Source organism: Trichoderma citrinoviride (assembly GCF_003025115.1).
Source record: "Trichoderma citrinoviride strain TUCIM 6016 unplaced genomic scaffold BBK36scaffold_9, whole genome shotgun sequence".
NCBI classification, from domain to species: domain Eukaryota; kingdom Fungi; phylum Ascomycota; class Sordariomycetes; order Hypocreales; family Hypocreaceae; genus Trichoderma; species Trichoderma citrinoviride.
The window spans coordinates 742,792-769,097 of record NW_020194717.1 but is presented as its reverse complement, the minus strand read 5'-3'; the positions used below and the strand labels follow the sequence as shown (position 1 = coordinate 769,097).

Sequence of the window (26,306 nt, the reverse complement as noted above, 5' to 3'; positions counted from 1 at the left end):
GCAGTTGGTGAAGCGTCAACTCGGGGTCGCATTTCTCACCGGTGCTGTTGCTGCCTTGAAGCGTGAAGCTGTTGCGCTCAAGGCTCTATTCAATTACACAAGATGTCGCAGACAATTGGCCTGGTCAGACTTTCCAGCTTCCCCTGCTCGGCCCATGAAGCAAAAGTCTCCCTCTTCTAACGCTGCTTCTACTACAGACAAGGCTCGCCTACTCCCGAGTATGGCACCAGATTTCCGCCTCCACGCCTCACCCGACCCTCACCACCCAGCCCAACGTCACGCCCCCTTCCCTCGGCCGCCTGGCGTCGCGCATCGCCGTCCTGCTGATGGGCAAGCACAAGCCGACGTTTGACCCGTCGACCGACTGCGGAGACTACGTCGTCGTGACCAACTGCGCCGCGCTGCACACCACGGGCAACAAGATGTGGCGCAAGAAGTACTACCGGCACAACACGCGGCCGGGCAGCCTGCGGACGGTGACGATGGACGTGCTGATGGAGAAGCACGGCGGGAGCGAGGTGCTGCGCAAGGCGGTCAGCGGGATGCTGCCCAAGAACAGGTTGCGGGATAAGCGGCTGGCGAGGTTGAAGGCTTTTGAGGGCGAGGCACATCCGTATAAGCAGAATTTGATACGGTTTGGGGGGAAGGTGGTGGGCACGGAGGGGTGGCAGAAGGCTGTTGAGGCGATTCGGAAGACGGATCAGGATCGGTTATGAGAGGGGACGGGCAGCTGATCATGGCGAGGATGTTGTGAGGAATTTGTGTGCTAACTGTACTATATCTTTTTGTGTGCTTGACGACTATAGCATGAGGAATGCGGGCTGAAGGGGTGTTTTCTGACAGAATTGGAGTCTGAAGAGACTGGATAAGGAAAATCAAATAACGTCTATCGAAAAGCAGCTCACAGAATCACATTTTTGATACGAAATATTGCAAATCCCAAAAGGGGGCGTATGCAAATATATCCAATTCCAATACGCTATACAAGCAATCTGCGTACGACGCAGGGGTCATGACAATCATGATGATCCTCCTCTAGTCCTTGATTCAACATTGACCGACGAGACACCATTTATACAAAGCAATCGGTAAATACGTCACTCTTTCCTTTTAAGTTTTACAGGTGCGAGCCACGGCTTGGGGGAGAGCCGCGGGCGACCTCACACTTGATGAGGCCATTGGGGTTTGACTGGGGGACATAGACCTCGGCGTCTTTGCCGGTGTTCTTGATGCCCTTGTGCCAGCTCAGGTCTGTCAACTCATTAGCAAACTGCCCTCATGCATATAGAATAGATGAGTGAGAAACGTACCGAGCTCGAAAAAGTGCTTGTTGGGCAGCGAGTAATTGACCAGCTCCACGTCGGGAACAGCCGCCAGAATCTGCTCGCTCATCTTGTACATGGTGTTCTGCACGCTGGCGCTCTCATCCTCGGCAAACCTCGTCAGCGTAATCTCGCGGGCCTCCTCCCACGCCGGGTTGAACTTGTCAACCGCCTCCCGCACGGCCTTGACGTCGGCAAAGGGCTTCCACTTCCAGTTGGCATCGACGTCGGTGGACAGGATGCGGTCCCAGGTCTCGGGCAGGGTGGTGTACTCGTCGCGCACGAAGCCGTGGAAGGCCGAGCCGGTGCTCTTGAGCACGGTCAGGCCCTCGATGCCGCTGGTGATGACGATGCCGTCCTTGCGCGAGATGCGCGCCTCGACGTTGCGCGTCTCCTCGCCGTCGCGCAGGAAGCTGTGCGGGTGCGGCTTGCCCCGGATGGTCATGCGCGTCCAGCGGTGGGTGATGACCTTGACGTTGGCGGCGTGGATGTGCTTGTAGGTGTCGATGAAGTGGGCGCCGAGGATGGCGGCGAAGAGCTCCGGGGGGTTGACGGGGTTCTGCTTGGCGGTGATGAAGATTGTGTTCTTGATGGAGTCGGTGGCGACGACGACGCTGTTGTCGCCCTTTGTGTAGGAGACGTCGATGTCGCCCTCGAGGAGGCAGCTGACGGTCATTTCGGTGACGGTGTGGACGCCGGTTGCGGCGTCGCGGTCCGTCTTGAGGACGCGGACGTTGTCCTTGCCGTAGCGGGCCGCGGAGACGTAGGCGGTAGAGGCCATGATGGTGTGTGAATTGGGGGTTTAAGAGAGGTGAGATTTGGTGGTGATGCTTCGTGTGCTTCTACTCAAGGAGGGAAAAAGTGATGATGTTTATGAGGGAGGAGGATGAGCAGGAGGCGGAGACGTCACGGAGGTGTTGAGCTGGAGCTGTCTTGTCAATGCCGAAACCCGGAGCAGCAGACCGGATGACAAGATAACAAGAGGTCGAGGGAATGCAAATACTATCTAGTCAGAAGAAAAGACGGATCAATCAGAATCGAGTCTACTGGAGCGCGGTCTAGGAGATTTATATCTGCAGCATCACATGTGTGCCGGTCGTTGGTTACATCAAACGCTGATTCCACTTTTCACCACGGCACCGCACAAGCTGCCATCGGACGTCGCCTCACCGAGCCACAAAGCCGTGGACAATACGAGTACCAGGTAAGCAGCAGCCCGGATCGTCCATGGCACAGCAGCACTCGGCTCGACTTGCCCGCAAGCGGCATCAGCGGCAGAATAAGAACATGCTCGGGCCATGGCGCTTTGGCAACTCTATCGCTGGTGGGGGGGTTGCCCACAGAGTCCGGAGCCCGCCGAATCCCAGAACCGTGGCGCCCCGGAGGCCCCAGGATGCAAGATGGATTCGGGGTCTTGCCCCAGGATATGGGCCCATGATTTTCGGTTTTGTGGAAGTGTTTGAAGCTGAGATGATACGAGCGGTGCAGCGATTAGTTGCTGACTTGGAGGGGTTGGAGATGTCAGTATGAGATTTCGGAGTGCAATGGAATCGGATGATGGCCTGATGGCAGCATTTGCCGATGCCTGTGATGGTACATGTAAGGTATCTTCAGTTTGGGAGCGGCAGATGCTGGGGGAATCAAGATAAGCCGGGACTAGCACTGTGATAACAATGCGTGTTAGTAAATACAAAGTCAGTGTCGTTTGATTTGTCTTGTCTGCCCTTTTCTTGTCTCATGGATGCATCAATCAGGTCTCGGATAAGCAGCCGTGCATCTTGTTGCATTGATGAATGCGTACAGAAGGTACATGTACGATCTGCCTTGGCTTTTGTTGCAGACTCACCAGCCACATCTTGATACCACCTTGGGCGCGATCGGCCGGATGCACCCCGACTCCGAAGACAACATGAATGACATCGTCGTCTGCACTTGGCAAGACGCTTGTTCTGTCTTTGTTCCTCTTGACCCTTCAGTTTCATGGCTCTTATATTATCCATTCTGATGATTGGATTCCAAGCAATTCATCGAATTTCAACTGTCACTTATGAACAGACAAGAGTTGAAGGCACCACCAATCATAGGGTAGATGAGCCGCTGACGAGCACTGCAAACATGAACCCCGACTCTGCTGTAAACCCGCCTAACAAATGGCGCCCACTGCTGTGCCACAGTGAGGCTACAAGCCACCAACCTCCATCCATCTGGGGCATGCATCCAACCTGACTGCTTCCCGCCGGCCTTCTGAGATCCTGACGGCTGGCACACTGCCTTCGATATAGCCTCTGCGTCTTTTTTCCCTTCATCTTCTGTATCGCGGGCTGAGCCTCGTCCTCTCGCATGCCTTGACCAGCTGCCACCGCCTGCAGCGCTTCGCCGGCCATCGAATGTGCGCAACCCGCCTTGGCCCTGTATCTCCGCTCAGCCTTGGGCTTTAGCTTGCCTCAGAGTTCCACCGCCCTGATCTGCGATCTCCCATCGTTCACTCCTCTGCCCGCCAATAAGCACCGCGGCTGCTCGTCGGGCTCATGAGCTTCGACTCGCACGAATCGAGAACCGTCACCGCGCCTCGCCCCGACACGACCTGGATCCAGCGCCAGCGAGACGCCCGCATCGCCGCTACGCACGCCCTGGCCACATACCCACGAATGCCCAGCAGCCACCAGAGGGCATAGTCCCCCCTTGGTGGGCGTCGCCGTCGCCGTCACCATGCTGGCCAGCTCCTCATCCAGCCAGAAGGGCTTCGCCGCGTCCAGCCAGCCCTCGCAGAGCCTCAAGCAGACGGACGGGGCACCCATTGCCGGACGGACCAGCATCGACCGCGAGGGCACCGGCCTGCAGATTCCCAATGGCGGGGCTTCCAGGAACCTGTCGGCCTCGGCCGTCTCCTTCGCTCCCCGAGCCAGCAGCAGCCTCAACCCTGGCGCGGGCCCCGGCAGCTTCAGTTCCGAGCTGCGCAGCCAGGTGGTACCGATCCGCCAGGGGAGCCGAACCGACGCGGGACCCGTATACCCGAGCAGCTTCAACGACCAGCTGGAGGAGGGCGACATTGTGGAACAGAACCTCGTGCTGCTGCGGGACAAGCTCAAGCGCGAGATGAAGATCAAGGAAGGCAGCGAGAACATGCTCGAGGCGCTCAACCTGAAAAAGGCCAAGCAGACAAAGGAGCAGCGCCAGAGGGTCGAGGCCGAGCTGACCGCCAGCCATTCGCGCATCAAGGTGCTCAAGCAGCAGATCACGGATGCCCAGGCCACCAAAGCGGCACCACCCAGCACGCCCCCTAGAAACCGAGCCCAGCAGGATGCGGCGCTGCATCGCTCACCGCATAGCCTTCGATCAGGTCCCGGGTCCGACATCGAAGAGGCGACCGAGAACCCTACGTTTACCCTGGCTGAGCTCCTCCAGGCGCTCGAGGTCGGGGGTATGACGCCCGACTATTACGTGACTCGAGCCAACCTGCTCGTGGACCTCTTCAAGAGATATCCAACCCTCAAGTACGACCTGGTGTGGTCTGTTTTTGGCCTCCGCATGCAGATGATGCTTCTCAGCGAAAGCCGAGAAGTTGTCGCGGCTGGCTACCGTGCGACGAGATATGCGATTTCCGACCGAACCTCTCTTAAGAAGATCAGGAGCTTGAACACGGACTTTTTAGTTATCCGGTAGGTGTTTGAATATATCAGGGGGGACACTCCGCCGTTTTCGTATATAGAAGAGACCAGGCTGACTCCTCACCACCTAGGTCGTTGAACAATTATCGCAAGGCAGATGTTGAACGAGAGCAGGCTCTCAAGTTTGTCCGAGCATTTCTTGACGTTAAGGACGGAGTCCAGGAGATCTCGCGCGCCGTTGTGCGGACCATCGTGGCCGTTGCTGAATATGGTGACGACCGATCTGGTTCCGCTCAGCCTACTGAACAGAATACCGATCGCCTGCGGCCTATCTGCATCGAAACGTTAGCCGAGATCATGGTGCGAGATCCTCGTCTGCTACTTGCATCAGGAGGCCTTGGTCCTCTCTCTGAGGCTCTCGCTGAAGGAACGTACAAAGCCCCCGAGAGTCTAACGTCGGCCTTCCTCTATCTCTTGGATACCCCTCACAGGAGAAAGTATATCCAGCCGGGCTATGGTCTGGACGTGGTTTTCAACTCCTTCACAAGCCAACTGGCCAGCAGCGACGTCGTGCTCAAGCAGAACTGCAAGGCCATCTCCGTCGCCATGCGATCGTGGTCTGGTCTCATGTCCCTCTGCATGTACGACTTTCGGTCCATTCGATCCCTCGTCATGAGCATCTCTCTTCCGAACCCTGCCATCCGAGAAACCATCTTGGACTTGCTCTTCTCGTTGCTTCGGATCAAGCCGCCTGCCTGGGCCGTGTCATTCCTAGCAGGACGTAGGCTCACTACTTATGGAAGAGTGAACAACCTCAATATGAAAGCCGAGACTAGGGACAGAGGGTATCTGGAAGAAGATACTGGAGAGCAGAATTTCGTAGACCATTACACAGCACTGATTTTGGCGGTGCTCATCAAAGCCGGGATTATTCCAACCCTCCTGCAGGTTGCCCGCTCCGAGAACGACACCATGCTGAAGCGCAAGACGACCCTGTTGATCGGCGAGGCGCTCAAGCTGGCGGCCAAGCTGCTCCCTCCATCGTGGAGCGCAGAAATACAACTCTTACCAGAACTCTTCTCGGCGGCCGCGAAATTTGGCGACAACCAGTCCTACATTGCATCAAGCATTGTATACCAGATGAGCAGCCTCAACCGCACATTATACCGAAGCGCGCCCACAGACTCCCTGGCTGGCATTCTGCCTTCGAGCGACAGCATGAACGATCTAGCCCTCCTCGAGGACCAGCGCAAGGCGGGATCTACAGTGGCCTTTGATGATGCCACATTCCGCCAGCTTCTCATCGACACCGGTGTGCTCAACAGCTCCAACTATTCCAAATGGAACTGGGAGAACATCCTTAAAGTCATCGATGGCCCCCTCCAGGTCGGCAAGAGGCTTGAAGAAGCCATCAAAGCATCCAAGTTTATGAAGCGGATCATGAGCTTTTACCGGCCCTTCAAGTACAAGTTTGCGGACGTGCGAAACACGCGAAACGCACAGAAGTATGTCAGGGCTGGATGTGCCCTGGTGCACTCTCTGCTGCAGTCGCCAGAGGGAGTCAGGTTTTTGGCGGATAGCAAGTTGCTGAGGCAGATTGCGGAATGTCTGGCTCAGTGCGATCCGGTGAGTTCAGTCTTTTAGTCAGAATTTCAAGACCTATTATGTGCCGCTACTAACAGGTTGCGTGTAGACCAGCGGGCTTACTGCGCAGTATCCTATGTTCTCTAAAGACAGGCTTACAGACACCCTCTGCGCTGGCTACTTCCCTATGCTCGGCGTGCTCACTGGCGACCCCAAGGGCTTGGCTATGCTGGAAAGATGGCGGATGTTCAACATGATGTACCACATCTACGAGCTGACCTCGCGCCCTGACCTTATCAAACTGCTCCTCTCCAGTTTCGACTACAGTCGTCAGGGCCATCATCGCATCCTGCTATCGAAGGCGCTGACGGCGGGCACAAAGGAGATTCGCATACACGCCACAAACACTCTTCGAAAATGCACACTGCGAAGAGTGCCGTCCATTGACGGCCGTGGCGAGTTGAGCGACTCTAGATGGGCCATCCAACTTCTGGTCACCCAGCTATACGATCCGGAGATTGAGGTGTGCTCTACTGCTGTCAAGATCTTGGAGAAGGCTTGCAACAGAAAAGCCTACTTGGCGTATATCGTTGAGTGCCGGCCGGCTTTGGATCACCTTGGCGAAATTGGAGCGCCACTCTTGCTGCGATTCCTATCAACATCCATTGGCTATCACTACCTTGACGGTCTAGACTATATCAGTAACGAAATGGATGACTGGTTTTTGGGACGAAACGACACCTACGTTGGCCTTATCGAAGCTAGCTTGGCCAAGGCCTTCCTAACAGACACAGACGAACAACATCATCGCCTCAGTGTATTTGACGAGCACGAAGCGGAGACCGACTATCACGACAGCCACATCCCCCCTCACTTTTACCGGGAGCTGACGAGAACCCAAGAGGGATGCAAGTTGCTTAGTGACAAGGGCCACTTTGAGGAGTTTGCCAATACCATTCGTGAACATGGCATGCAATCTGAGGATCCAGAACTGATCACAAAGGTCAAGGGCTGCCTTTGGGCGGTGGGTAACGTGGGCTCCATGGAGCTCGGTGCGCCATTCTTGGAGTCTACCGATATGGTTGAGCAGATTATCAAAATTGCAACAAGCCACGAAGTAATGAGTCTACGAGGAACGGCCTTTTTCGTTTTGGGCCTCATTTCTCGATCGACTCATGGACTTGAGATTTTATCGGAGCACGGATGGGATGCCAACACGACGCTGATGGGCAACTCTCTTGGATATTGCATTCCTTCCGACCTGTCGAAGCTGTTTTCACTTGCCCCGTGGCATCACGAGACGGCTGCTTCCATCAAGCTGCCGGAGTCACAATGCACCATACGGGAGCAGCCCCCGCCGCGACCCGCTCGACCGCCACTGGAACTTTCAGAGATGCCCCCCCTTGTCAACGACGTTGCCATCAGCGAACGCATCCTCGAGCTCATAGTGGATCTAGGGAACACCGTCCTGTATCGCAAAGCTGTCACTGAGCTGCAGAAGATCAAGGCTCGCAAGCCGATGGCTTTCCGCAGCGCGGAGTTCTTCAAAACAGTCATGGGTCTGATGGAGTGGAATCACTACAGGCTTGGTGTCCGAAGAATGGTGATTGATTTATTCGAAAAGACTGTTATGCGTCAAATCGTTTTCGACGAAGACGAGAGTGACAGCAGCGAGGAAGACGAAAGCAGTCAGGTGGAGGCGGAAGACAGTGCTAGTTCCGGAGAGGATAGGGACGATAGAACGGAGAGGCAGAGGAGCATCAGCGAGCCCACGGAGCCGTTGCCGAACCTGATTCCTGCGCCTCTCCGAGTCCGACGGTGAGAGAGCCAGAAGATGTGCTCCACGAAGGCCGGCGAGAGACGATGATGTGCTCGAAAGACGATGAGGAATGGAATGATTTTGAGAATTTGGTTTCAACGACTTTGAGACTTTGATGCGCCAAAAAAGGGACTTATATGCCTGGAGTTACGGCCAACAGGTTGTTTGCACACACTTTACTTTTTCTCACTCCCAGATACAGAAATATGTACGCACATACACACACAGACACGCTCAGGCACACACACATTTGTATCTATTCTGAGGCAGCGAGGTTGCTGCCGTCTCTTTGCTCTTCTCCGGCGCGAAAGGGAAACGGGGGGTTGATTTCATTCTGGCGCTGGGAGGGCAACGGAGGAAGGGGGTTGCGAGGAAGGCGATTGTTTTCGATGATTTGTTTTTGTGTGTTTTCTGGTGTGTATGTGTGTGTGCTGGTCTTCTAGCTGAGTTTCTAGATCCATATGTTAGATTTGAAATGGACATTGCGGTGAACATTTAGTAACTCCCTTGCTAAATTCCTGTTTCAATTCAACCATATTTGATCTCGGCCGACTCTGTAAAGAGTAATCAATTACTTTTGCGGCCATTCCTGGCTTATTAGTTGGCAAAAGTCAGTTGTGTGGTGAGCAAATTAGAATGTCATCGTGGCAAGGTTCTGGCTGGACATGGCCAGGTCTGGAACATCATCATCACCATCCGGTGGCCCACGAAGGACAGGAGCCAACTTCATGTTGCTTAGTTCATACCGACAGCCCTATATGTTACAAAAGAGGCAGCTCCGGGAGATCCGCGGGTCCTGGCTCTCTGCTTTAACGGGGGAATGGATCGAAAGAGCCGATAAGCGACGGAGAGTTTATGACAGCTTACCCCAAAGGACAATACGACGACTTATACGCTTTGGAGATGGGTGCGTCTTACAGGTCCCCGCATTAAATAAGCATTAAGCTTCGAATGGCTTCAACTGGGCATGTTAACGTCTCTTGAGTCTCGTCTCAACACTGCCACAACTCGAAACTCTTTTCTTCTCTATCTTTTTGCAAAATTACGATCTTCGTCGTCATCATGCCCCGTCATAAAGGGTCAGAAAAACGAACACGAATTGCGAAGGCCTGCATCCTTTGCCAGACTCATAAGACGAAGTGCGATGGCCTCTGCCCTTGCGGACAGTGCATCAAGCGGGAGAGAGCCAGCACCTGCTCTTACTCGTCTCATAGACGCCTATACGGACGGCAACGGCCGTGGCCCAAGGAGGCAGATACGGACGTGTCTAAAAAGTCACCGAATGGGACGATAAAAGTTGAGAGTTCATCGCCGGATGATCGTCTTGATCGTGGGAGTACGGAACAGGATGGCATACATATTGCGATCCCAAAAGTACCGAGTACGATGCGCGATACGAAAGGGCGAGCCAGTACGTAGCCTTTGATCACCCCAAATCATGGTGCGCTTCCTGTTGTTCCTTGGATGATGATTGCTAATATGTCTTGTGATTTGTTGTAGTGTACATTGGAGATTGCGCGGCGCTGTCTTTCCTGCGCAATATACAGGAGCTCATTCAAGGCGAACAAGAACTTGCTGATGTAGCCAAGGAAATCTCTTCGTTCTCGGTGTTGGCGGAAGCTCCGCCGACGGATGGCGAGAGTGTTTTGGCTTATAGCAATGCGAATCTCAAGGATTTGGAAGATCTGGTTCAAGTGTTCTTCTCAGCGGTAATGGTCCCCCGTTTCTTCAATGCCTCGTTATAGGAGTCGGGGTTGTGAGCCGCAAAAGGACATGGACTGACAACTTGAACATAGACGTGTGGAATGCTTGACATTATCAACCGGGGTACGGTAGACACTCTGCTCAGTCGCTGGATCAACGGGAACATCTCCGTTACGAGTAGCAGCGCCGCCATCTTATACCTCGTCCTTGCCTTTGCAGCGCAAATGCGGAGCGGATCTGCGCAAGACTCACATCGATCTCGATCGTTCTTCTACCACGGCCGTCGGATTGCGCTGCTGGAGCTGACGGAGTATCCTACCATGGAGACAGTCCAGGCATTCACGCTGATCAGTCTGTATATGCTTGGCGGCTGCCGACGAGACGGAGGGTACTTGAATCTGGGCACGGCCATAAGCGCGGCAAAGGCACTTGGGTATCATCGTCCTGAATCTACCTTCGTTCAGTGCCTGGAAGAAAGGGGGATGAGGTAAGGGGCCACTTCTCCAAGCGCATATTGTGATTCGGCATTTGCTGAGACTTGAGATGATCGCAGGAAGCGGATATGGCGCAGCTTGTGTGTTTTCGACATTTTGTTCTGCGCCATGGTCGGACGCGCGCCGATGACCTCGGCCATGGACTCGGCAGAAGAGGACTTTGACGACGACGAGCAGCGGCCTGATCCGAAGCACCCTGATAAATGCCAGCAACTCGGCCTCTACGAATCGGCACGAGCCATCTCCATCCTGAAGCAGACCCTGCTGGAGATTTACACGAAACGTTCGGCGCCGCTGGGGCTTCTTGAGCGGCTGTCGAGCAAGCTCCGTCGGATGGGGACGGAGCTGCCGTTTGAGATTCGGAGCATCAGCCCTGCGGCGTTTTCGGAGCACAAGTGCCCCAAGACGAGGCAGCTCATCATCAGGAACGCGACGGTTGCGTGCAATTACTATTTCAGCATGATGCTGTTGGCGAGGCCGTTTCTTATTGCTTGCCTTAGGGCTAAATACAGCAAATCGCCAACAACCCAGGGATCGGAGGTACGTGGGGGCGAAGAGTCTTCTGAAGTTGACAGGAGTGTCAAGTACGGGGCCATGACTTCTTTTGATACCGCGTTGAAGACGATTCAGCTGCTCCACGAGCTACATGTTGCCGGGGTGCTCTATAACAATATGCCACTTGCTGTGTAAGTCTGCAATCACTTCAGATAAAGCATTCCAGACATGGAATTTGCTGACTTTAACAAACCCAGGGGTTGGACGTTTGTGTCGGCCTTGACCGTGTGCGCCGCCTACTTTGGGTGTCTCGGCGACGCAAGAGAATGTGAGCTCGCCATCTGCCGGGCGAACCAGATATTGCAGCACTTCATGCCACACAACCCGCAGGCAAAGCACTACGAACTCATACTGAAGAGGCTCTCCCGAGTCGCCCTAAGCTGTATAAGCGGAGCAGACGACCAGCCGCACGACAACAGCACTGTATTCTGGTCCGACCTCTTTAGGCTGACTCCGGCGCACCTTCATCAGCTGAAGCAGGAGGAGGAGTCTTGTGATGCTTCCTCGGGTATGGGTGAAGGACAAGAGGGACTGGCCATGGTGGATGGAGAGTGTGCCAGTCCGGCGGAGGTTGGTTTGACGACGCAGGATGCTGCTCCCTTAGAGGCGAGCGTGGGGGACATCTTTCACTTTCCGGATGGCGCGTACAAGGACTTTTCGAATCTTACGCTCATGACGGAGGGGCTGTTTCCTGAGCAGCGTGATTTCGCCTTGGATATGTAGATTTAGCTGCCTGGGGAGGGATAGTGCATCAAGTTAAGATACCAATTGCCGCTTCAAATAAAAATCAAACGGGGCGTGTCGCCGTGATCAAACCTTCTATCTGGCAATCTAAGGCGTCATAATATAAACTAGACAGCTGTTGCAATCGGATACTGAACTTCCTGATGTTTTATTCTTGTGTCGTCGCTTTCATGGTGTTTCGTTCATCTCATCCCTTCAAAGGGGATGGAGGAGGCATGATGACTAAGCACGCGTTGGAATCAGGCATCGCGTTATCCACGTGACTTCTGTCATCGGCCCAGGGTTCTTCCGCTCCGAATGCATAGAAGCAACACCTTCTCCTCTCCCCATTCCCCAGCCATTTCTCGCTCACGCACCGCCTCACCTCCACCACCAACCGCATCCGTACCATGTCGACATCCCGCGTCGCCAACGATGCCGACGAGTCGACGCAGCCTTTCTCTCCGCCTGGGTCAGTGAAAACAGTTCCAGTGTGATTCCACTCGGCGGCTCTCTGCCTACGTGGATTACCGTTCCGCTCGACTCGCTCGCGTTCAACCCAGAGACGGCCCCCTGCGAAGCAAGACCGCGGTTCTATTCCTTTGTGAATATGAACCACTAAAATTCCGTCACATACTCAGCACGTCCCCTCGTACCTTGTGTGCGCGGGGCCTGCTGAAATGGGCGGGGTCTTGTATGGTCGTCGGTGAGAGTAGTTCATGATGGCGCAAGCCTGACTGGACGTGAAGCTGTTACTCGCTGCTAAGCCGGTGACAACCTTCTCCTATGGATGTGAAGCTGTTACTCGCTGTCAAGCCGGTGACAACCTTCGCTCCCACCGGCCACCGTTAGCAGCTCTCTCTCTGGTGTCGACGTTAGCCGGTACTGAGCGGTGGGACTTTCCACTATATCCGATTCCGCCTGTCGCCCTCGATCCTGTCAACCATACCTGGACTCCCCTGCCTGCTGCGTGTGAAATCCAACTAACATCTTAGGTTAAAGTCATGATCACATTCTCCAACGGTTGAGTGAGGTTGCAGCTGACCGTGATGATGGCGAGGATAACGGCAATGGCGATGTCGGTGACATGAGGAATAACGATAATGACGATGAGACGACAATGTCCGATTCTAGCGATGGTGATGCAGAGGTTGTCGACATCAACATGGCTTATCACAACAACGCAGTCAGCTGGAATGATGACAGCAATCATAAGCAGCGTGCTGATGGCATTCATCTTGACATCTTCTTCGACGGCGCATCCAACACGTGTCTCTTCAAACTCTACTGCCCCGTGCTTCACAAAGGCAGTAAAGCCAAGGGGCAAAAGCACACCATCTTTCTGTTCATACACCCCGAGTCAGTTCGAGATATCACTTTGAATCACGGACGACCCTCAGGGTCGAGCATCTCTAAGCCCGGCCGACAGACCTTGTCCTTTTCTATGACACAATATCCTTCGCTCGTTGTTCCCAAGGGTTATGTTTTGGAGACGAAAGAACAGAGCAAAGGCGCACTTAATGTAATGCTGGCGTTGGCTAAAGCGACTCAATTTACTGTTCATCTCAACAATTCTAATCTGAATACACCGCCTAAAAAATCGCGTTTGGAGTTGATTGCCCGCCTGTTCTCGCCAAATTCTGCTTCTGATCGTCCCCTTACGAACGAAAGATGTGCCAACCTCGGGTCATTGTATGCTGGCAGGGGAGGCGAGATTGTTGACCTAGATAAAGCCACTGAAGAGCTGTCCGATGAGGCTGACGCGCCACCACCATCTTATGCTGGACCAGCGCAAGGCCAACCTTCAAAGAGTGAGTGCCTCTCAAGTTACGACTTTGGTCTTCTGTCACGATGAGGCTCGATGCTTACTGTCAATGTTAGATAAACGTCGACGGATTGAGTCAGACATTGACAAGGGCAAATCTCCCGCGGTCCACAATGATCTATTCAGTTACATCCGCAGTTCTTTCGACAGCATGGAGAACCGTATCTGTGCTCGCATCGAAGACATGGCGGTCCAAATAAAAACGCAGCTAGACGGTTTCGGGAACCGCCTCGACGGCTTTGAAAGCCGTTTAAAGCAGCTTGAAGACACAGTTTCAGACGCATTAGACAATGACCGTGATCCGTCTGCATCCATACAGGATGAGATCAATGAACAGCTGGACGACTGCATAACGGGCATCAAAGCGGAAACAGAAGAAGTGTTCAAGTCCATTGATGACCGGTTTGACGAGACTATGGAGAGGTTGGAGCAGGAGGTGAATGAGAGAATTGAACGGCTGGAAGAAGATGTCAAGGACAGCACGGTTGAGATTGTGGAGTCGAGCTTGAAGCGGAAACTGACGAATGCGAGTTTGCGAGTGGATGGCTCTGTATTTCTGGACTTGTAGCTTCATGTTGAATATACCTTCTATCAAAACAAGCTTGATTCCATTCGTTCCCTGGTGAGAAGGTCTTCTCTTAAATTGTAATGGAAACATGCAAACGGCTTGATAAAAGTATCCTGCCAATAATAGTCCTTTTTACATCCTCAAATTTCTCAGCTCAACTTGGACTTCTTACTATAGCGAAGATATAATGTCATTACGGCGTGGTCTCATAATCCAGATCCAAGGGATGCCCTCATCTGATCATCCATCATAGCATTTTATATGTGACATCAGTTACCTCCGTTATGCAAATTGCAGTTCTTATGAACCCGCCATCTTCTCCTTTTCAGATGCCCAACTATCCGCTATCCTCGCAGAAGAGACGGTATACGGATGCTCCGGGCCCAGCACCCGCCTTCGAGCCTCGACGCAATTCTGCATCGTCCACCGGGTCAGCGACTTCCGATCCTGGTTCCTCCAGATAAGAGCAAGATTGTTCATGCTCGTCAACGTGTGCGGATGCTCCGGCCCGAGCTTCTCCTTGCAAGCGTCGAGAACTTGAGACTGCAGCTTGCTTGCCACTCCGTGCTTCCCCTGGTCGTTTAGAATCAGGGCGAGGTTGTTCATGCTGGCTAGGGTGCTTGGGTGGTCAGGTCCCAGTATCCTCTTGCGAGCTTCTAGTGTTTGTTCCTGGAGGGCTTTGGCTTCGTCGAGGCGGCCTTGGAGCCTGTATGTGGAGGCGAGGCCATTCATGCTCGCCAAGGTCTCGGGGTGATCTGCCCCGAAAATCATTTTGCGGGACTCGTGGGCCTGTTTCTGGTATCTCTCTGCCTCGTCTAGTTCTCCTAGAAGTCTGTACATCGAGCCTAGGTTGTTCATGCTGGCGAGTGTCTGCGGGTGGTCTGGACCAAGACTCCCTGAGTAGCCTACGAAGACCCGTAAGAGAAGACTGTGGGCCTCCTGATACCGTCCCTGGGCTCTTGCTATTGACGCTAGGTTGGCCATGCTCGAAAGCGTCCTTGGATGGGTTTCACCAAGCTTCGTTCTTCGGTCTCTTGTAACCTCGGCCAGGATTGCCTCAGCCTCGTTCCATCGGCCCTTGAGCTTGTGTAAACAAGCCAGGTTGAGCATGCTGGCCGTCCTATTGGCGCCGTCTTTGCATACATCCGCCAGATGTGTCAATAAGACATGTGCCCTGTCATATAGCCCTTGGTCCATGAGGAGAAGAGCAATAAGGGAAGATATTACCGGCCATTCAATGCTCTTCCTCCCTAGATAGCTTGGAGCGTTTGCTGCTTGGTTGGCCAATTGCATTGCAACTTCATATCTGCCTTGCGCCCGAGCAAACCGGGCTGCTCGATACAAAACAATTGTCCAATCCCGCAGTTGGTGCTCGCCTGGTGGCTGGTAGTGCGCTGCTACTTGGGCATGGGCAAAGAGCTCCTCGCAAGTTGCCCAGTTGGAATAGATATCTCGTGGGAAGGCATCCTTCAGGCTCTTCAAAAATATATGCTCAATCGTATCTCGCTCATAATGGTATAAGCAACTCTTAACGGCGAGCTGCATGAGCCCGTGCATTGAGAATATGTCTTTTGTGCCATTCGAGGATATGAGGCAGTGATTTAAAAGCGTCTCTATGTCCGAGGTTATGTCATAGTCTGATGGCGCTTCTTGATGGAGACTGAGATCGTTTTGTCTGCAAAGCTCAAGGAACCATTTTGGGATTCCTCGGCGGTCGAAGAAGCTCATCAGAGATAGAAGCTCAGCTGCAGACGATCTTTCCGAGCGAACGGCGTCGAATGAAGTCCGCCAGATTGTGAGAATGCTGTCCAATGTCTTTACGCTTCCATCAGGACTGGAAGGTTCAAATTCAAGGAGCTTGATCTTTTCCTGCTCACTGTCCAGTAGCTGCCTGAACTTGCGAGCCATTATATATCGAGCCTTCAATGGATCAGTTAGCTGCTTGGAAGTGCGGTATGGTACGGTATGGACCTGAAGGGCATCATAAGCTTACCTTCTTCTGCTTCTCCCCCCCCTCTTCCTGTTTCTCTCTACTATTCTCAATATCAAAGATCGTCTCATCAAGCTTCGGCCTTTCGGGCTCTTTATATCTTCCTGAATGTATTGCATGGTGACCGATATATAAGGCTTCGTCTTCGTCTTCGCCGTTCTCATCGTTTTCGTTTTCGCCGTTGCTACTGTCTCTGTCCTCGTCATATGAACTCATCGGGTCCTCCAGAGGGACATCTTCCGGAGCTGGCATGAACTGTATGTAAGCTGCCGCTCGGCAAATAGTCAATGGACTTAAGCCAAGCGACTTCACGAGATCGCTTGTTGAGTGTGGTCCTCTCCATGAATTGTTTTCTGTGCGCCCCAGCTTTCGTTCCAGCAGAGCAACGGCATCAAAAACTGTCATGGGCTCCATCTCGATTACAGCCCTGTTGTTTCCAGCAATCTTGTGTGCCAGCTTCTTATGGCGCGTAGTGACGAGTATTGTACCATTTCGTCTCTCCACCGACGTCGCAAAATCGTGAATGACACTGAGACTATTTTCATTGGCCCCGTCTAGGATGATGAGCCATCGGCCGTTTCGCTCATCGGACAGCCACTTAAGCGCAAGGTCCAACGGCGTCTCAGTCTTCCCGGGCGCGTATTGCGGGCCGTCTTGAGGTATGATGTCGCTCTGCTCTTGGGGGGGTCTCAGCAAACGCGGCATGTTCTGCTGCGCAAGCAGCATTAGTTTTATCTGGTAGTCTAATAGGGCCTGCCGTCCGTCAGTGCTGAGAGCACCTTCCTGGCTGTCTTGAGATTCATAAAAGGCACCGAGAGAGTGGCTGCTGGGCCCGCCTTGCTGGCCATCTCGAGGTATCATGTCGCTCCGCTCTTGGCGGGCCATCATCGGAATCTCCTTGCTCTGCTGCTCACCAAGCATATGCTGCTCTGGATTATATCCTGAAGACTGCATTTGGTAGTCTCTCAACAGTATTGGATCTGATGTGATGCTCCGGAAATCCTCCTCGATGTTAAACAGAGTATCGGCACGGATCCAGAAGACCGATGTGTCTTCCGAGAGCAGAATTCGGTGAGCGAGTTCGATTGCAAGGTGAGTTTTACCAATGCCACCCAAGCCCACAAGAGCGATTAGATTGGGTGGCGTTGAGCACTTTTGGGTGAGATTGCGCAGAAGGGATTCATGGCCGGTGAAGAAGGGATCACGGCGGAAAGGGAGGCTGACGACGACATCAGCATTATTGGAAGACGGACTCCGATCCTTGACCTGAAATGCACCGGAGTCGATCACTTGTTGCAGAAAGGTGTCGGCTTCCGGAGAGGGTTCGTCATTGAGCCTCACATCTTGCCAATTAACGTCATGCTCGCAATCTGGGATAGACTCTTCCAGGAATGGGTCGTCGATATCCATATCGGCATGCTCTTGTATCTGCGATGGACTGCTCGCCTCTGTTTCATGGGCTTCGTGCTGGGACAGCTGTCGCGTCGAACTGAGGCGAGACAAGCCGCCGTCGGTGCTGCCAGACAAACCCTTATCGTCGGCTGACGACTCTGGGGCAAACTCTAGGACCATCACTCGCAGGGTGAGAAGCATAATGCCTTGAAGATGTGAAGCGACATGCTTTGCGATGGCCTCAAGATGTAATGCAGGTCGATTTTGGAACGACGGAGCTTGACCATCTGGTGCCGTTCGCTCTGTCGAACCATGGTTGGTGTCACTATGCTCGAAGGGCTTTTTGGCGCCTGTTTCTGTCTTGATGCGCTTGTGATTTTGGCTAACTGGATCGCCTTGAACAGACGATGCGGGAAATTCTTTCTTCGAGGACTGATCATCTTCATCAGATCCTTGCCCATCATTCATAGAAAGGCAGCACAGGGGACAAATATCTTGTGAGCGAGGGGCTCGGAGCCGACTCTGGTGAACAATGATCTGAATCTGTTGCTCAGTGAAAACGTCCCTATGAAGTTTCAAAAGGTGCCCAGAAAGCTCTGATGCTCTTGTATAGGTCGAATCTTGAGTGTTGCATAATGGGCAGATATACCAGGCCGGCAGATGAACTTGGCGATGCCAGTGTTGGCCGTGCGTTTCTACCATGTGTCTGAACCAGGCTCTGGAAGTTGCGAATCTGTTCAAAGACTCGCTGCATTTCTCAGAGATGCAGACAAAGGGCTTGAAGTCTTCATTCAGATGTTTCCTTAAGGAGCGGCTATTAGAAGTCTGAGGTTTGAAATCTAGAAAGAGCAGTGTTCATACCTCCAATTCTCCCCCTTGGACTCATCTTCTGAGAGAGGGGAAAAGCACCAGTCACAGACCAGGTTGTCTTCTGATTGTGGAGGGTAAGCCATTGATTTGGTGAGAATGGATCTCGTCTTGCTCTTCACCGAACCGTCCTGATGCTGCGAAAAACGCCGCCTGAACTCTTGGCTATCAAGAGATGTGGGCTTGGAATCCCTTGACTGATGGGATCTGGCGCCTAGATGTGACCTAACAATCGGTCGAGGCTGCTGTCGATGGAAGGCCATTGTGGGAGGATAAGCTGTCACTGGCGCTGGATCTACTCTCCATGAGCTTGGCTGGTTGGAAGGAGCTGACTCTTCGTTTATAGGAGATAAGGCTACGGGAGGTCGAGCCCGCAGTCTGGCCCGACGAGATCGCCGATAATGAAACTCGTGATACATGTCTGTCATTGCGCGAGCGAGATGTTCGAGTAGGGATGGGCTGGCGTCCGGATAGAGCGAACTGATAGCCAGACGCGCAAATTGTGCGAAGGAGGACGAGTCAAATCCAGATGCGAATTTACTAATTCTGACAGCCTGACTTGCTTCTGACGATAACTGGATGGTCCCGCCGAGGTGATGGAGACGCTCAATTGCTCCCTGAATTCCACGTAGACTTTCCACACTGATGCGAAGGTGAGACCTGGACGGTGATGCTGGATCGAAGTCGGTGAGCTCGATATCATCTCCGCTCGAGGTCATGGGGGCTTCAAAGACTGCAGGGTTCATAAGTACATGTATCAAGTAGAACGGAGCTGTATGTAGATACATACGATAAGTCAAGTTCCTCTTCATCACGTCCAGCAAGCGAAGCACCAGATCCTGTATTTCGACATGGTGTTGTAGTTTGCGGTCAAGGCACATTTTTGGCACGGCAAAGACGCCTAAGAAGGCGGCCCATGCTGAGAACCGCTGTTGGAACTCTCCCACGGCTTTGGTTGCATTTGCGTCGGCTTCATGCCTAAGTCTCGAGACTTGTTGGGAGAATAGCTGCTCGCACTCGCTCGCCAGCTCAAAGATGGGCTCGCTGGAGTCGATGCATTCTTCATCCATAACTGTTCAGAAGCGTCTGATTATCGATGGATTGGAAGTTGGATCCAGCTCATGGGGGTGACACATGTGATCGCATCGGTACGAAGAGAGTGTCTATAAAGGAGAAACGTTGAAAGAGCTCGTAAGAGTCGACTCTTGTGCGGACTTCACTATGCGATGCTCGAAGCAAGTTGAAGGAAGCTCGAGGACGTCTTCAAGTGATATAGTTAGGAGAATGCCGAACTGGGTCAGCCGTCATTTCCGTTCACCACCTTAGGTATTCCTGCTTAACCCCGCCCCGATACTGTCGGGACGATCTCTTGAGAAATCCTTATAAACCTACCTTAGAAATGTACTTTTTGGACACCTGGACCGAACATGTCATATGAATTATGCAGCTATGGCAGAGCAGATGTACCCAGAGGTATCAAGATGGTAACAAGCAAACATTAGCGCTGTGATACTGCGTGTTTAAGGCGCCGCAAGGCTCCAGCATATGGACAGGGGTCATGTCGTTTCTGATTGCTTCATGTCTGCTTATGAGAGCCTCACAAGTTCCCCCGCTTTCAGTCTTCAGCCTCCAAATCCACACTCTGATTATGAAGAAAGATCACCTGGATTAGACGACATCTTGCGTGTCAAGAACGGCAAGTCAGGGCAGACTATGCCATGCTTCCAACCGAGTCTCTTGCCTGGATTGGCTTCCAGGCACTAAAGGTGCGCCTGGCTGGTCGACTTGCGGCGTTTACGCATCGCAAACCGACGGTAAATCGTCCGACCAGGGTCCAGAATGACGCCGATCTGCTGGACTGCGATCTTCGCGATGTCTTCAAGAGCACGACCTTGGATGTGGACCTCTCAGTAGCGGACTTTGAGGACCTAAATCAGAGGGCGCATGATCTGTTGTTATCTCTCGACCGCATGGTCAACAAGGACTATACTCAAAGACATATAGAAGACGATGAAGTAGATTCCCGCAGCGACTCCCATGATATTGCAAAGATTGGCAGCGTCTATCCAAATCTGGCAGCGTTGATGCTCTTCCTTGACGAATCGGATTACAGGCAATTCGATCTGGCGAGCGATCCCAGCTCCTCTTTGTTCATATCTGCTTGTGGCGAGACTATAATTCAGGCTCTCAAACATGTGGCAGCTTGGAGGACGGTACTTCAGCGGCTGATGAGCAGATCAGATCAGTTCCAAGGCTGGCACGGCATCTTGCAGCGCCAGACGAGTATAGGGGGTATGCAGCCTGAGCGAAGCCGTCCCCCTGTTATACAAAACCCAGTGGGAGTAATGATGGATGCCATTTTCAAGGAATTCGAGCAAGTAAATTGTGGCATGACCCATGAGGTCAAGCTGAGGGTGTTGGATGAGCTGCACACTGCCGAATCACAACACCTGAAGATTGAGATGCTCATATCCGGTTGCCAATCCGAGTGTGATTGGCAAGAAGCTATCTGCGACTCTATACAGTATGCCTCAGCTACGATGACCAACAGAGGAACCAGCACTAACAGAGACTAGAGCTCCAACTAATCTCGAGAAGATAAACAACATCTGCATTGCTATACATGAGTCATGGAAGCAGCGTACAAAGCTCCGCCTCTTCTTCGACCAAAGAGGAGTATTTGACATCACGGCTGAGGAACCGCCTATTGCCTCCTCTATTCATGAATATGAAGAAGAAGCTCTCAACTCGTTGCTAGACAAGAATATGTTTCGCCCTATTAGCCCCGGCGCTTACCTGCGCGGACTGGCAATAGAAAGATTCGACCACCAGGAAAAGACATCGCTGGCATTGGCCCTTGCTCGATGTCTGATGGTATTCTTCGACAAAAGCCTGGAGCGTGCTGCTTGCAATTGGAATGCCGAAAGCATATTCATTATGCGCTCTGCACGCCGTCACGGACAGCCGCCCTGGTGGCATATCCTGGTGAGATCTCACACGCGAGACTCAACGCACCACAACATACACGACAAAATCGGGCCTGGCAATCCAGTGCTCCTTTCATTTGCCAAGTTGCTGCTGGAAATTGTCAATGGTGAGAAGATACAGCTTGACGTCGACCACAAGAACACTGCTCGGAACATTGGAAACTGGGCACAGATGTGTGGGTACGTGGAGGAGGCGCGACAGGACCGAAACAGTTTCTATCTTCAAGCTGTGCAAGGATGCTTATATCTACATATGCATTTGCAAAAAGGCGTACATGAGCAAGTCCCACTGTCTGGCGCCGCCATGAAGGAGGTCATTTACGAACAGATTGTTCTCAACCTCGAGAAGGAGCTTCATCCGGAAGGGCTCAAACGGGGCCTCGAGAAGGAGGTTCACCCGGAAGGGCTCAAACGGAAACGCAGAGGGTCCTTCTTCGAAACGCCTTTGTCCAAGAAGCCTTATAACCTAGGACCGCTAGGACTGGATGACTGCCCTGTCGAAGACCTGACGCCACAGCAGGCCAAGAATACCATGGGTGTTCCATCACTTCTCCGAGGCACGAACAATCATGCGCCACCTCGAGCCGTACAAAGGAGCACTTCTAGCTTCTCTGGCTACAAAAGCTCAGAGGTCCTCTCTAAGTCTTTGTATGTAGCTGAAAGACATTCGTATCTCATACTGTCACAGCGAAGAAAAGAGTTGAGCCCGCTGACTGTTTGTTTACTCCAGTTTCCATTCTGTGAATGCGACGACTACTGTTGCCCCGCCGGACCGCGACCACTTCAGCGTTGCCATCATCTGCGCCATTGCAACAGAATACAATGCCGTTTGTCACATATTCGACGAATTTTGGGATGAGGAAGGGGATCAATTTGGGAGAGCGGCGGGAGATCTCAACACGTACACAACAGGCCGCATTGGGAAGCATAACGTCGTCCTAGCCCTACTCCCACGGATGGGCAAATCGAATGCCGCCTCTGCTGCCGCTGGTTTCAGGTCGAGTTACAATAATATCGAGCTGGCGCTGCTCGTGGGCGTGTGCGGAGGCGTGCCTCGTGTTGGAGGCTATGTGGAAGACGAGATCCTGCTTGGTGATGTGGTCATTGGCAAATCTGTTGTCCAGCACGACTTTGGCAGGAAGTACCCCAACGGATTCATACGCAAGGCTTCTTTCGAAGAAAACCTCAGCAAAGTGCCAAAGAACATCCAAAACCTCTTGAACACTTTCGAGACTGACCGAGGGTTGGAGCTGCTTCAGAGTCAAACAGCCAAGTTCCTATTGCAGCTGCAAAAGAAGGGAAAAGGTAGGAATTGTCGACCGCCTACAAAGTACAGTTACCCTGGGACAGCCAAAGACAAACTGTTCCACTCAGATTATCGTCACAAGCATCGCGGCTCACGAGCACATCTTTGTACTATCTGCAGTAGTAGCGCTGACGCTGTCTGCGAAGAGGCCCTGAACGCCACTTGTGAGGAGTTGGGGTGCGAAGAGAGCTTCAACATACGCAGGGAACGCCTCCAAGAGAGACAAGAGCTTGAACAGGGCAGCCAAGAAGAAGCACAAGAACCAGCAATCCACATTGGCGCCGTGGCATCAGGCGACACAGTCCTCAAATCAGGCGAAGACCGCGATAGGATTGCGAAGAAAGAAGGCGTAATAGCCTTTGAGATGGAGGGGGCAGGCATCTGGGAAGAGATTCCATGCATCATTGTCAAGGGAGTTTGCGATTATGCGGATTCTCACAAGAATAAGAAGTGGCAAGATTTTGCGGCTGCGACGGCGGCGGCTGCTGCGAAAGCTCTTTTACATCGATACCCCAAGACAGAAAAGGCGATATATGTGTGAGTATGATGTATGTAGATGCATGAACCTCATGCTCATTCTATGACTCTAACTATGTTACGGAACCTGTGGGTATATAGGTCAAAAGGAAAGACAAAATTATTATATAAAAGATAACAGCCAGTGTTTGGTGACATTGGTCGGGCAAGCACACGTCAGTCGTCAGCCTTTAATACGATGATAGGCACACCAATTCTCGCGATTGAGTTGATCTCGGCTTCCGGTTATACGTGCTCGTTCCAGGGGTATTCGCCGTCTTTTCGATGGTGCTGGGCGTCGTCGCCGTCCGCGCTGTACGTTTCGACATACACTTCCGTTGACTTGACGATGTGTTGCTGGCTAGAGGTTGACTGGCCATCGTCGAGCCTGTCCCAGTTGGAGCCTTCTTTTCGGCTGATGCTGGTCAGCCCTGCATTCAGCTTCCCACTGATACTGTTTAGCTGCGTGCCACCCTACAAGCGACGGATAGTTAGCGATGATCCAAGCAATCGCACATTTTGTTGGTGGGAAATTCTTACGTCGATTGTTCCCTGTCCAGATCTCATGCCTGACTGTCCTGATGAACCTTGGTAGAACTTCCTGAAGAGGCGGCGCAGCGGCGGCAGCGAGCAACTGATGATGCCTAAACCAGCCTCCAGGACCGACCACAGAATCGTTGAACCCCAATTGTCTATACGTCCACATGGTCAGTAAATCTCGGCTGGCTTTGGCTGTGTTAGGTGGCATGGCAGGCAGAACTCACAAAGAGACTGGTTCGGATACTTGACAGTATCATAGGCATGATAATATCCCAGGCGAACCAGACCAGCGGCACTACCAAAGATGCCCAAGCCAAGAATGATCTGTACTGAAATCTTTCTCCGCTTTGGCATTTGGAGACTTCGCAGCATGAAGAACGGAGTGATTGCGCACGTCCAGTCCACAATGGCGAGAACAACAGAGCCGGCATAACTGATAATGATCCAACCATATTCGATACGGCAATGGCCCCTTTATCAAATGTCAGCTATGAGAATTGAAAGAGGGGGAGTGTTTTCAACATACAGTTTCTCATTCCAGAGTGCCGCAATGGGTGAGCAGCTGACGAACATGATGATCAAGCACGCGGTTGCATTTACCCCCAGCAGAGCCATGTTCCCCCAAATGATATAGGCGTAATGCTTGGTTGAGGTCAGCCTCAAGATCATGATGGCCATGGCAAGCTTTGTCAACACTGACGAGGCGAAGTAAATAATCTCGAACATGAACATGTAGCTCTTCACCCTGACCTGGTAGTAGATGAGCATGCCGTCAGGTACATGATCGTCACGGGCACCCAGGCCATAGTAGGTCGCCAGTATGAGGAATACGACAGAAGGTAGTAGCGGGACCTGGCTTGAATCGTTAGTCGACGGGCAACAAACGGCGATCGTGGGGAAGAATCGTGGACAGTATTACCCAGCCGGCTACTGCGAAGATGTCGTCCCATCCCCACGCTCGCTCTGACCCCGAGAGCCGCACGCGCACGTAGACTCGCAGGGCAACGGTCAACGTCGCGAGGATACAGATGACATATGTGATTGCCTGGATCGTTTTTGTGAAGCCATGGACGGGTATCGGAGGCAGGCTATTGGCGATCTTGGATATACGCTCGCCCTCTTCGTTCCGACTCATCAACGAGGCCATGCTAAATGGCCAAAGGGGGGAGGGGGTGGGCAGCCCTTACACAGGAGCTGCGGCGAATGAGGAGACTTCAGCACAGGAGAACAACGGTAGGCTGAAAGAAGTCGCAAAACGGGAACCAAGAAACTCCTAACGGTTGTGGCTTTTGGGAGCCATCGCGGGACTTCAAGTAGGAAAACCAGCAACAACTCGCTTCGGACCGTTCCGTAATACTGCCAGCGGTGTGTGTTTTAGAATTCTTCTTTTGTAGATCCCAATAGCAAAAGTTCTACAAGAAGCCCATGGGACATGGAACCAACATGGACGGTTTGACCGGCCTACAGCAGGCATTCCCCTGGATGCTGGGGTTCGAATGCGGCAGCTATTTTTGCCAAACTCCGTATATCGTATTGAGCCGAATACCTGGTTCTCTGGACTAGACCTTGTTCGGCCTTCTACTTTGAACTCCTTGACTTGATTACTTTTGTCATGTCATTGCGTGAAGCTGGTCAATATCTTGGATCACGATAGTTTGTCTTGGCCTTCATCTCCTGACATGGAATACTATCCTCCCTTAGCACTGCGGCAAATACAGTTGGAGTTTTCCCGTACGTTGTACGAAATATCACGCGTTTGAAAGCTCCTTTGCCTGAAAGCAGGCCATTCTGCTCCCCCCCCCCAAGCCATGGCTGGCGTATTTCCGAGAGGATTACTCCCCACTTGAATCCGTGTGCCGCAGGGAAGTGGCACGGGTTGAAGTTACTTCGGGCAGCGCTTCTGGAATAGTTGAAGATGGACCCAGGGGCCAGGCGAGCGGTTTGAAGAAAAAGTTGGAAGCGAGGCCACGGTCGGCACACAGAGGACCCATGAGGCGCATACATATTAACTCGCCGAACCCTTGCAAAATACTACTGCGCTCCTCTGCCCCAGTGTATGCACGTGTTCATTGGGCGGTCCCTGTCGTTTTGCGGACCTCTTGCCGAGGATAGCCTCATCCGGGGAAATCGGCCCCAGGTCCGCGCAACCCCTGAGCCCGGGTGGTTTCGTCCGAGTACGCTGGCAGATTATTATTCCTTAGGCTTGTCAGTTATCAACTCGAAGCTTACCACATGTTTGACAGAGAGGCAAGAGAGGAGACGCTAGAGAACCCTTCAACGTCCTAATACGGAGGCCCTGGCTAACGCCGACTGGGTTCTCCTGTCGCTTGCATGACAGCAAACCCGTCCCCGGCTTTAAGAAGGACTACTACTAGGACTACTACTGCGTGTTGGTTCTTGGTTCCGATGAGGTCCTGACTCTCCCTTTCTGTAGTTAGGTAAAGATAGCTTCACAATCTCGGGTAACGACCGGTAATGAAGGGGCCAACAAGGGGCGGAGAATGGA

General features: G+C 52.7%; 8 protein-coding genes across 8 annotated transcripts; 4 read left to right on the top strand and 4 right to left on the bottom strand.

Annotated features, from left to right (window-relative positions):
• Positions 1–102: 102 nt before the first annotated feature.
• Positions 103–717, top strand: BBK36DRAFT_1204525 (ribosomal protein L13; the record flags this gene model as incomplete). Its single annotated transcript, XM_024897314.1, has 2 exons — positions 103–123; positions 198–717. The coding sequence occupies 2 exons, from the start codon at positions 103–105 to the stop codon at positions 714–716; spliced, it is 540 nt and encodes a 179-aa protein (XP_024748535.1).
• Positions 718–963: 246 nt separating this feature from the next.
• BBK36DRAFT_169227 (urate oxidase) lies at positions 964–2,425 on the bottom strand. The gene is made up of 5 exons (XM_024897820.1): positions 2,362–2,425; positions 2,184–2,238; positions 1,311–2,107; positions 1,116–1,251; positions 964–1,046 (listed from the first exon to the last, which is right to left on the bottom strand). Exons 3-4 carry the CDS (start codon positions 2,101–2,103, stop codon positions 1,118–1,120), a joined length of 927 nt encoding a protein of 308 aa, XP_024748534.1. The 5' UTR covers positions 2,104–2,107; positions 2,184–2,238; positions 2,362–2,425; the 3' UTR covers positions 964–1,046; positions 1,116–1,117.
• Positions 2,426–4,031: 1,606 nt separating this feature from the next.
• Positions 4,032–8,336, top strand: BBK36DRAFT_1160415 (hypothetical protein; the record flags this gene model as incomplete). The annotated part of the gene is made up of 3 exons (XM_024894290.1): positions 4,032–4,981; positions 5,062–6,556; positions 6,624–8,336. 3 exons carry the CDS (start codon positions 4,032–4,034, stop codon positions 8,334–8,336), a joined length of 4,158 nt encoding a protein of 1,385 aa, XP_024748533.1.
• A 1,059-nt stretch (positions 8,337–9,395) lies between these two features.
• Positions 9,396–14,208, top strand: BBK36DRAFT_1204515 (hypothetical protein; the record flags this gene model as incomplete). Its single annotated transcript, XM_024897313.1, has 8 exons — positions 9,396–9,744; positions 9,834–10,042; positions 10,130–10,524; positions 10,591–11,217; positions 11,284–11,805; positions 12,168–12,281; positions 12,812–13,620; positions 13,691–14,208. 8 exons carry the CDS (start codon positions 9,396–9,398, stop codon positions 14,200–14,202), a joined length of 3,537 nt encoding a protein of 1,178 aa, XP_024748532.1. The 3' UTR covers positions 14,203–14,208.
• A 294-nt stretch (positions 14,209–14,502) lies between these two features.
• On the bottom strand, positions 14,503–16,897 carry BBK36DRAFT_1121877 (TPR-like protein; the record flags this gene model as incomplete). Its single annotated transcript, XM_024890874.1, has 2 exons — positions 14,503–16,098; positions 16,427–16,897. The coding sequence occupies 2 exons, from the start codon at positions 16,895–16,897 to the stop codon at positions 14,503–14,505; spliced, it is 2,067 nt and encodes a 688-aa protein (XP_024748531.1).
• A 633-nt stretch (positions 16,898–17,530) lies between these two features.
• Positions 17,531–19,521, bottom strand: BBK36DRAFT_1204500 (hypothetical protein; the record flags this gene model as incomplete). The annotated part of the gene is made up of 4 exons (XM_024897312.1): positions 17,531–17,909; positions 18,018–18,386; positions 18,446–19,143; positions 19,303–19,521. Coding segments are annotated over 4 exons (1,665 nt in total), but the record flags the coding sequence as incomplete, so codon positions are not given.
• Positions 19,522–20,421: 900 nt separating this feature from the next.
• BBK36DRAFT_165525 (purine and uridine phosphorylase) lies at positions 20,422–23,285 on the top strand (the record flags this gene model as incomplete). Its single annotated transcript, XM_024897774.1, has 3 exons — positions 20,422–20,975; positions 21,028–21,885; positions 22,169–23,285. 3 exons carry the CDS (start codon positions 20,422–20,424, stop codon positions 23,283–23,285), a joined length of 2,529 nt encoding a protein of 842 aa, XP_024748529.1.
• Positions 23,286–23,734: 449 nt separating this feature from the next.
• Positions 23,735–24,935, bottom strand: BBK36DRAFT_1122286 (hypothetical protein; the record flags this gene model as incomplete). Its single annotated transcript, XM_024890929.1, has 4 exons — positions 23,735–23,952; positions 24,025–24,272; positions 24,327–24,652; positions 24,720–24,935. 4 exons carry the CDS (start codon positions 24,933–24,935, stop codon positions 23,735–23,737), a joined length of 1,008 nt encoding a protein of 335 aa, XP_024748528.1.
• Positions 24,936–26,306: the final 1,371 nt, after the last annotated feature.

Coding starts and splice junctions, on each gene's coding strand:
- BBK36DRAFT_169227 (XM_024897820.1), bottom strand. CDS start 2,103: ATGGCCTCTACCGCCTACGTCTCCGCGGCCCGCTACGGCAAGGACAAC. Junction 1,252..1,310: donor CAAGCACTTTTTCGAGCTCG/GTACGTTTCTCA, acceptor ATGAGTTGACAG/ACCTGAGCTGGCACAAGGGC.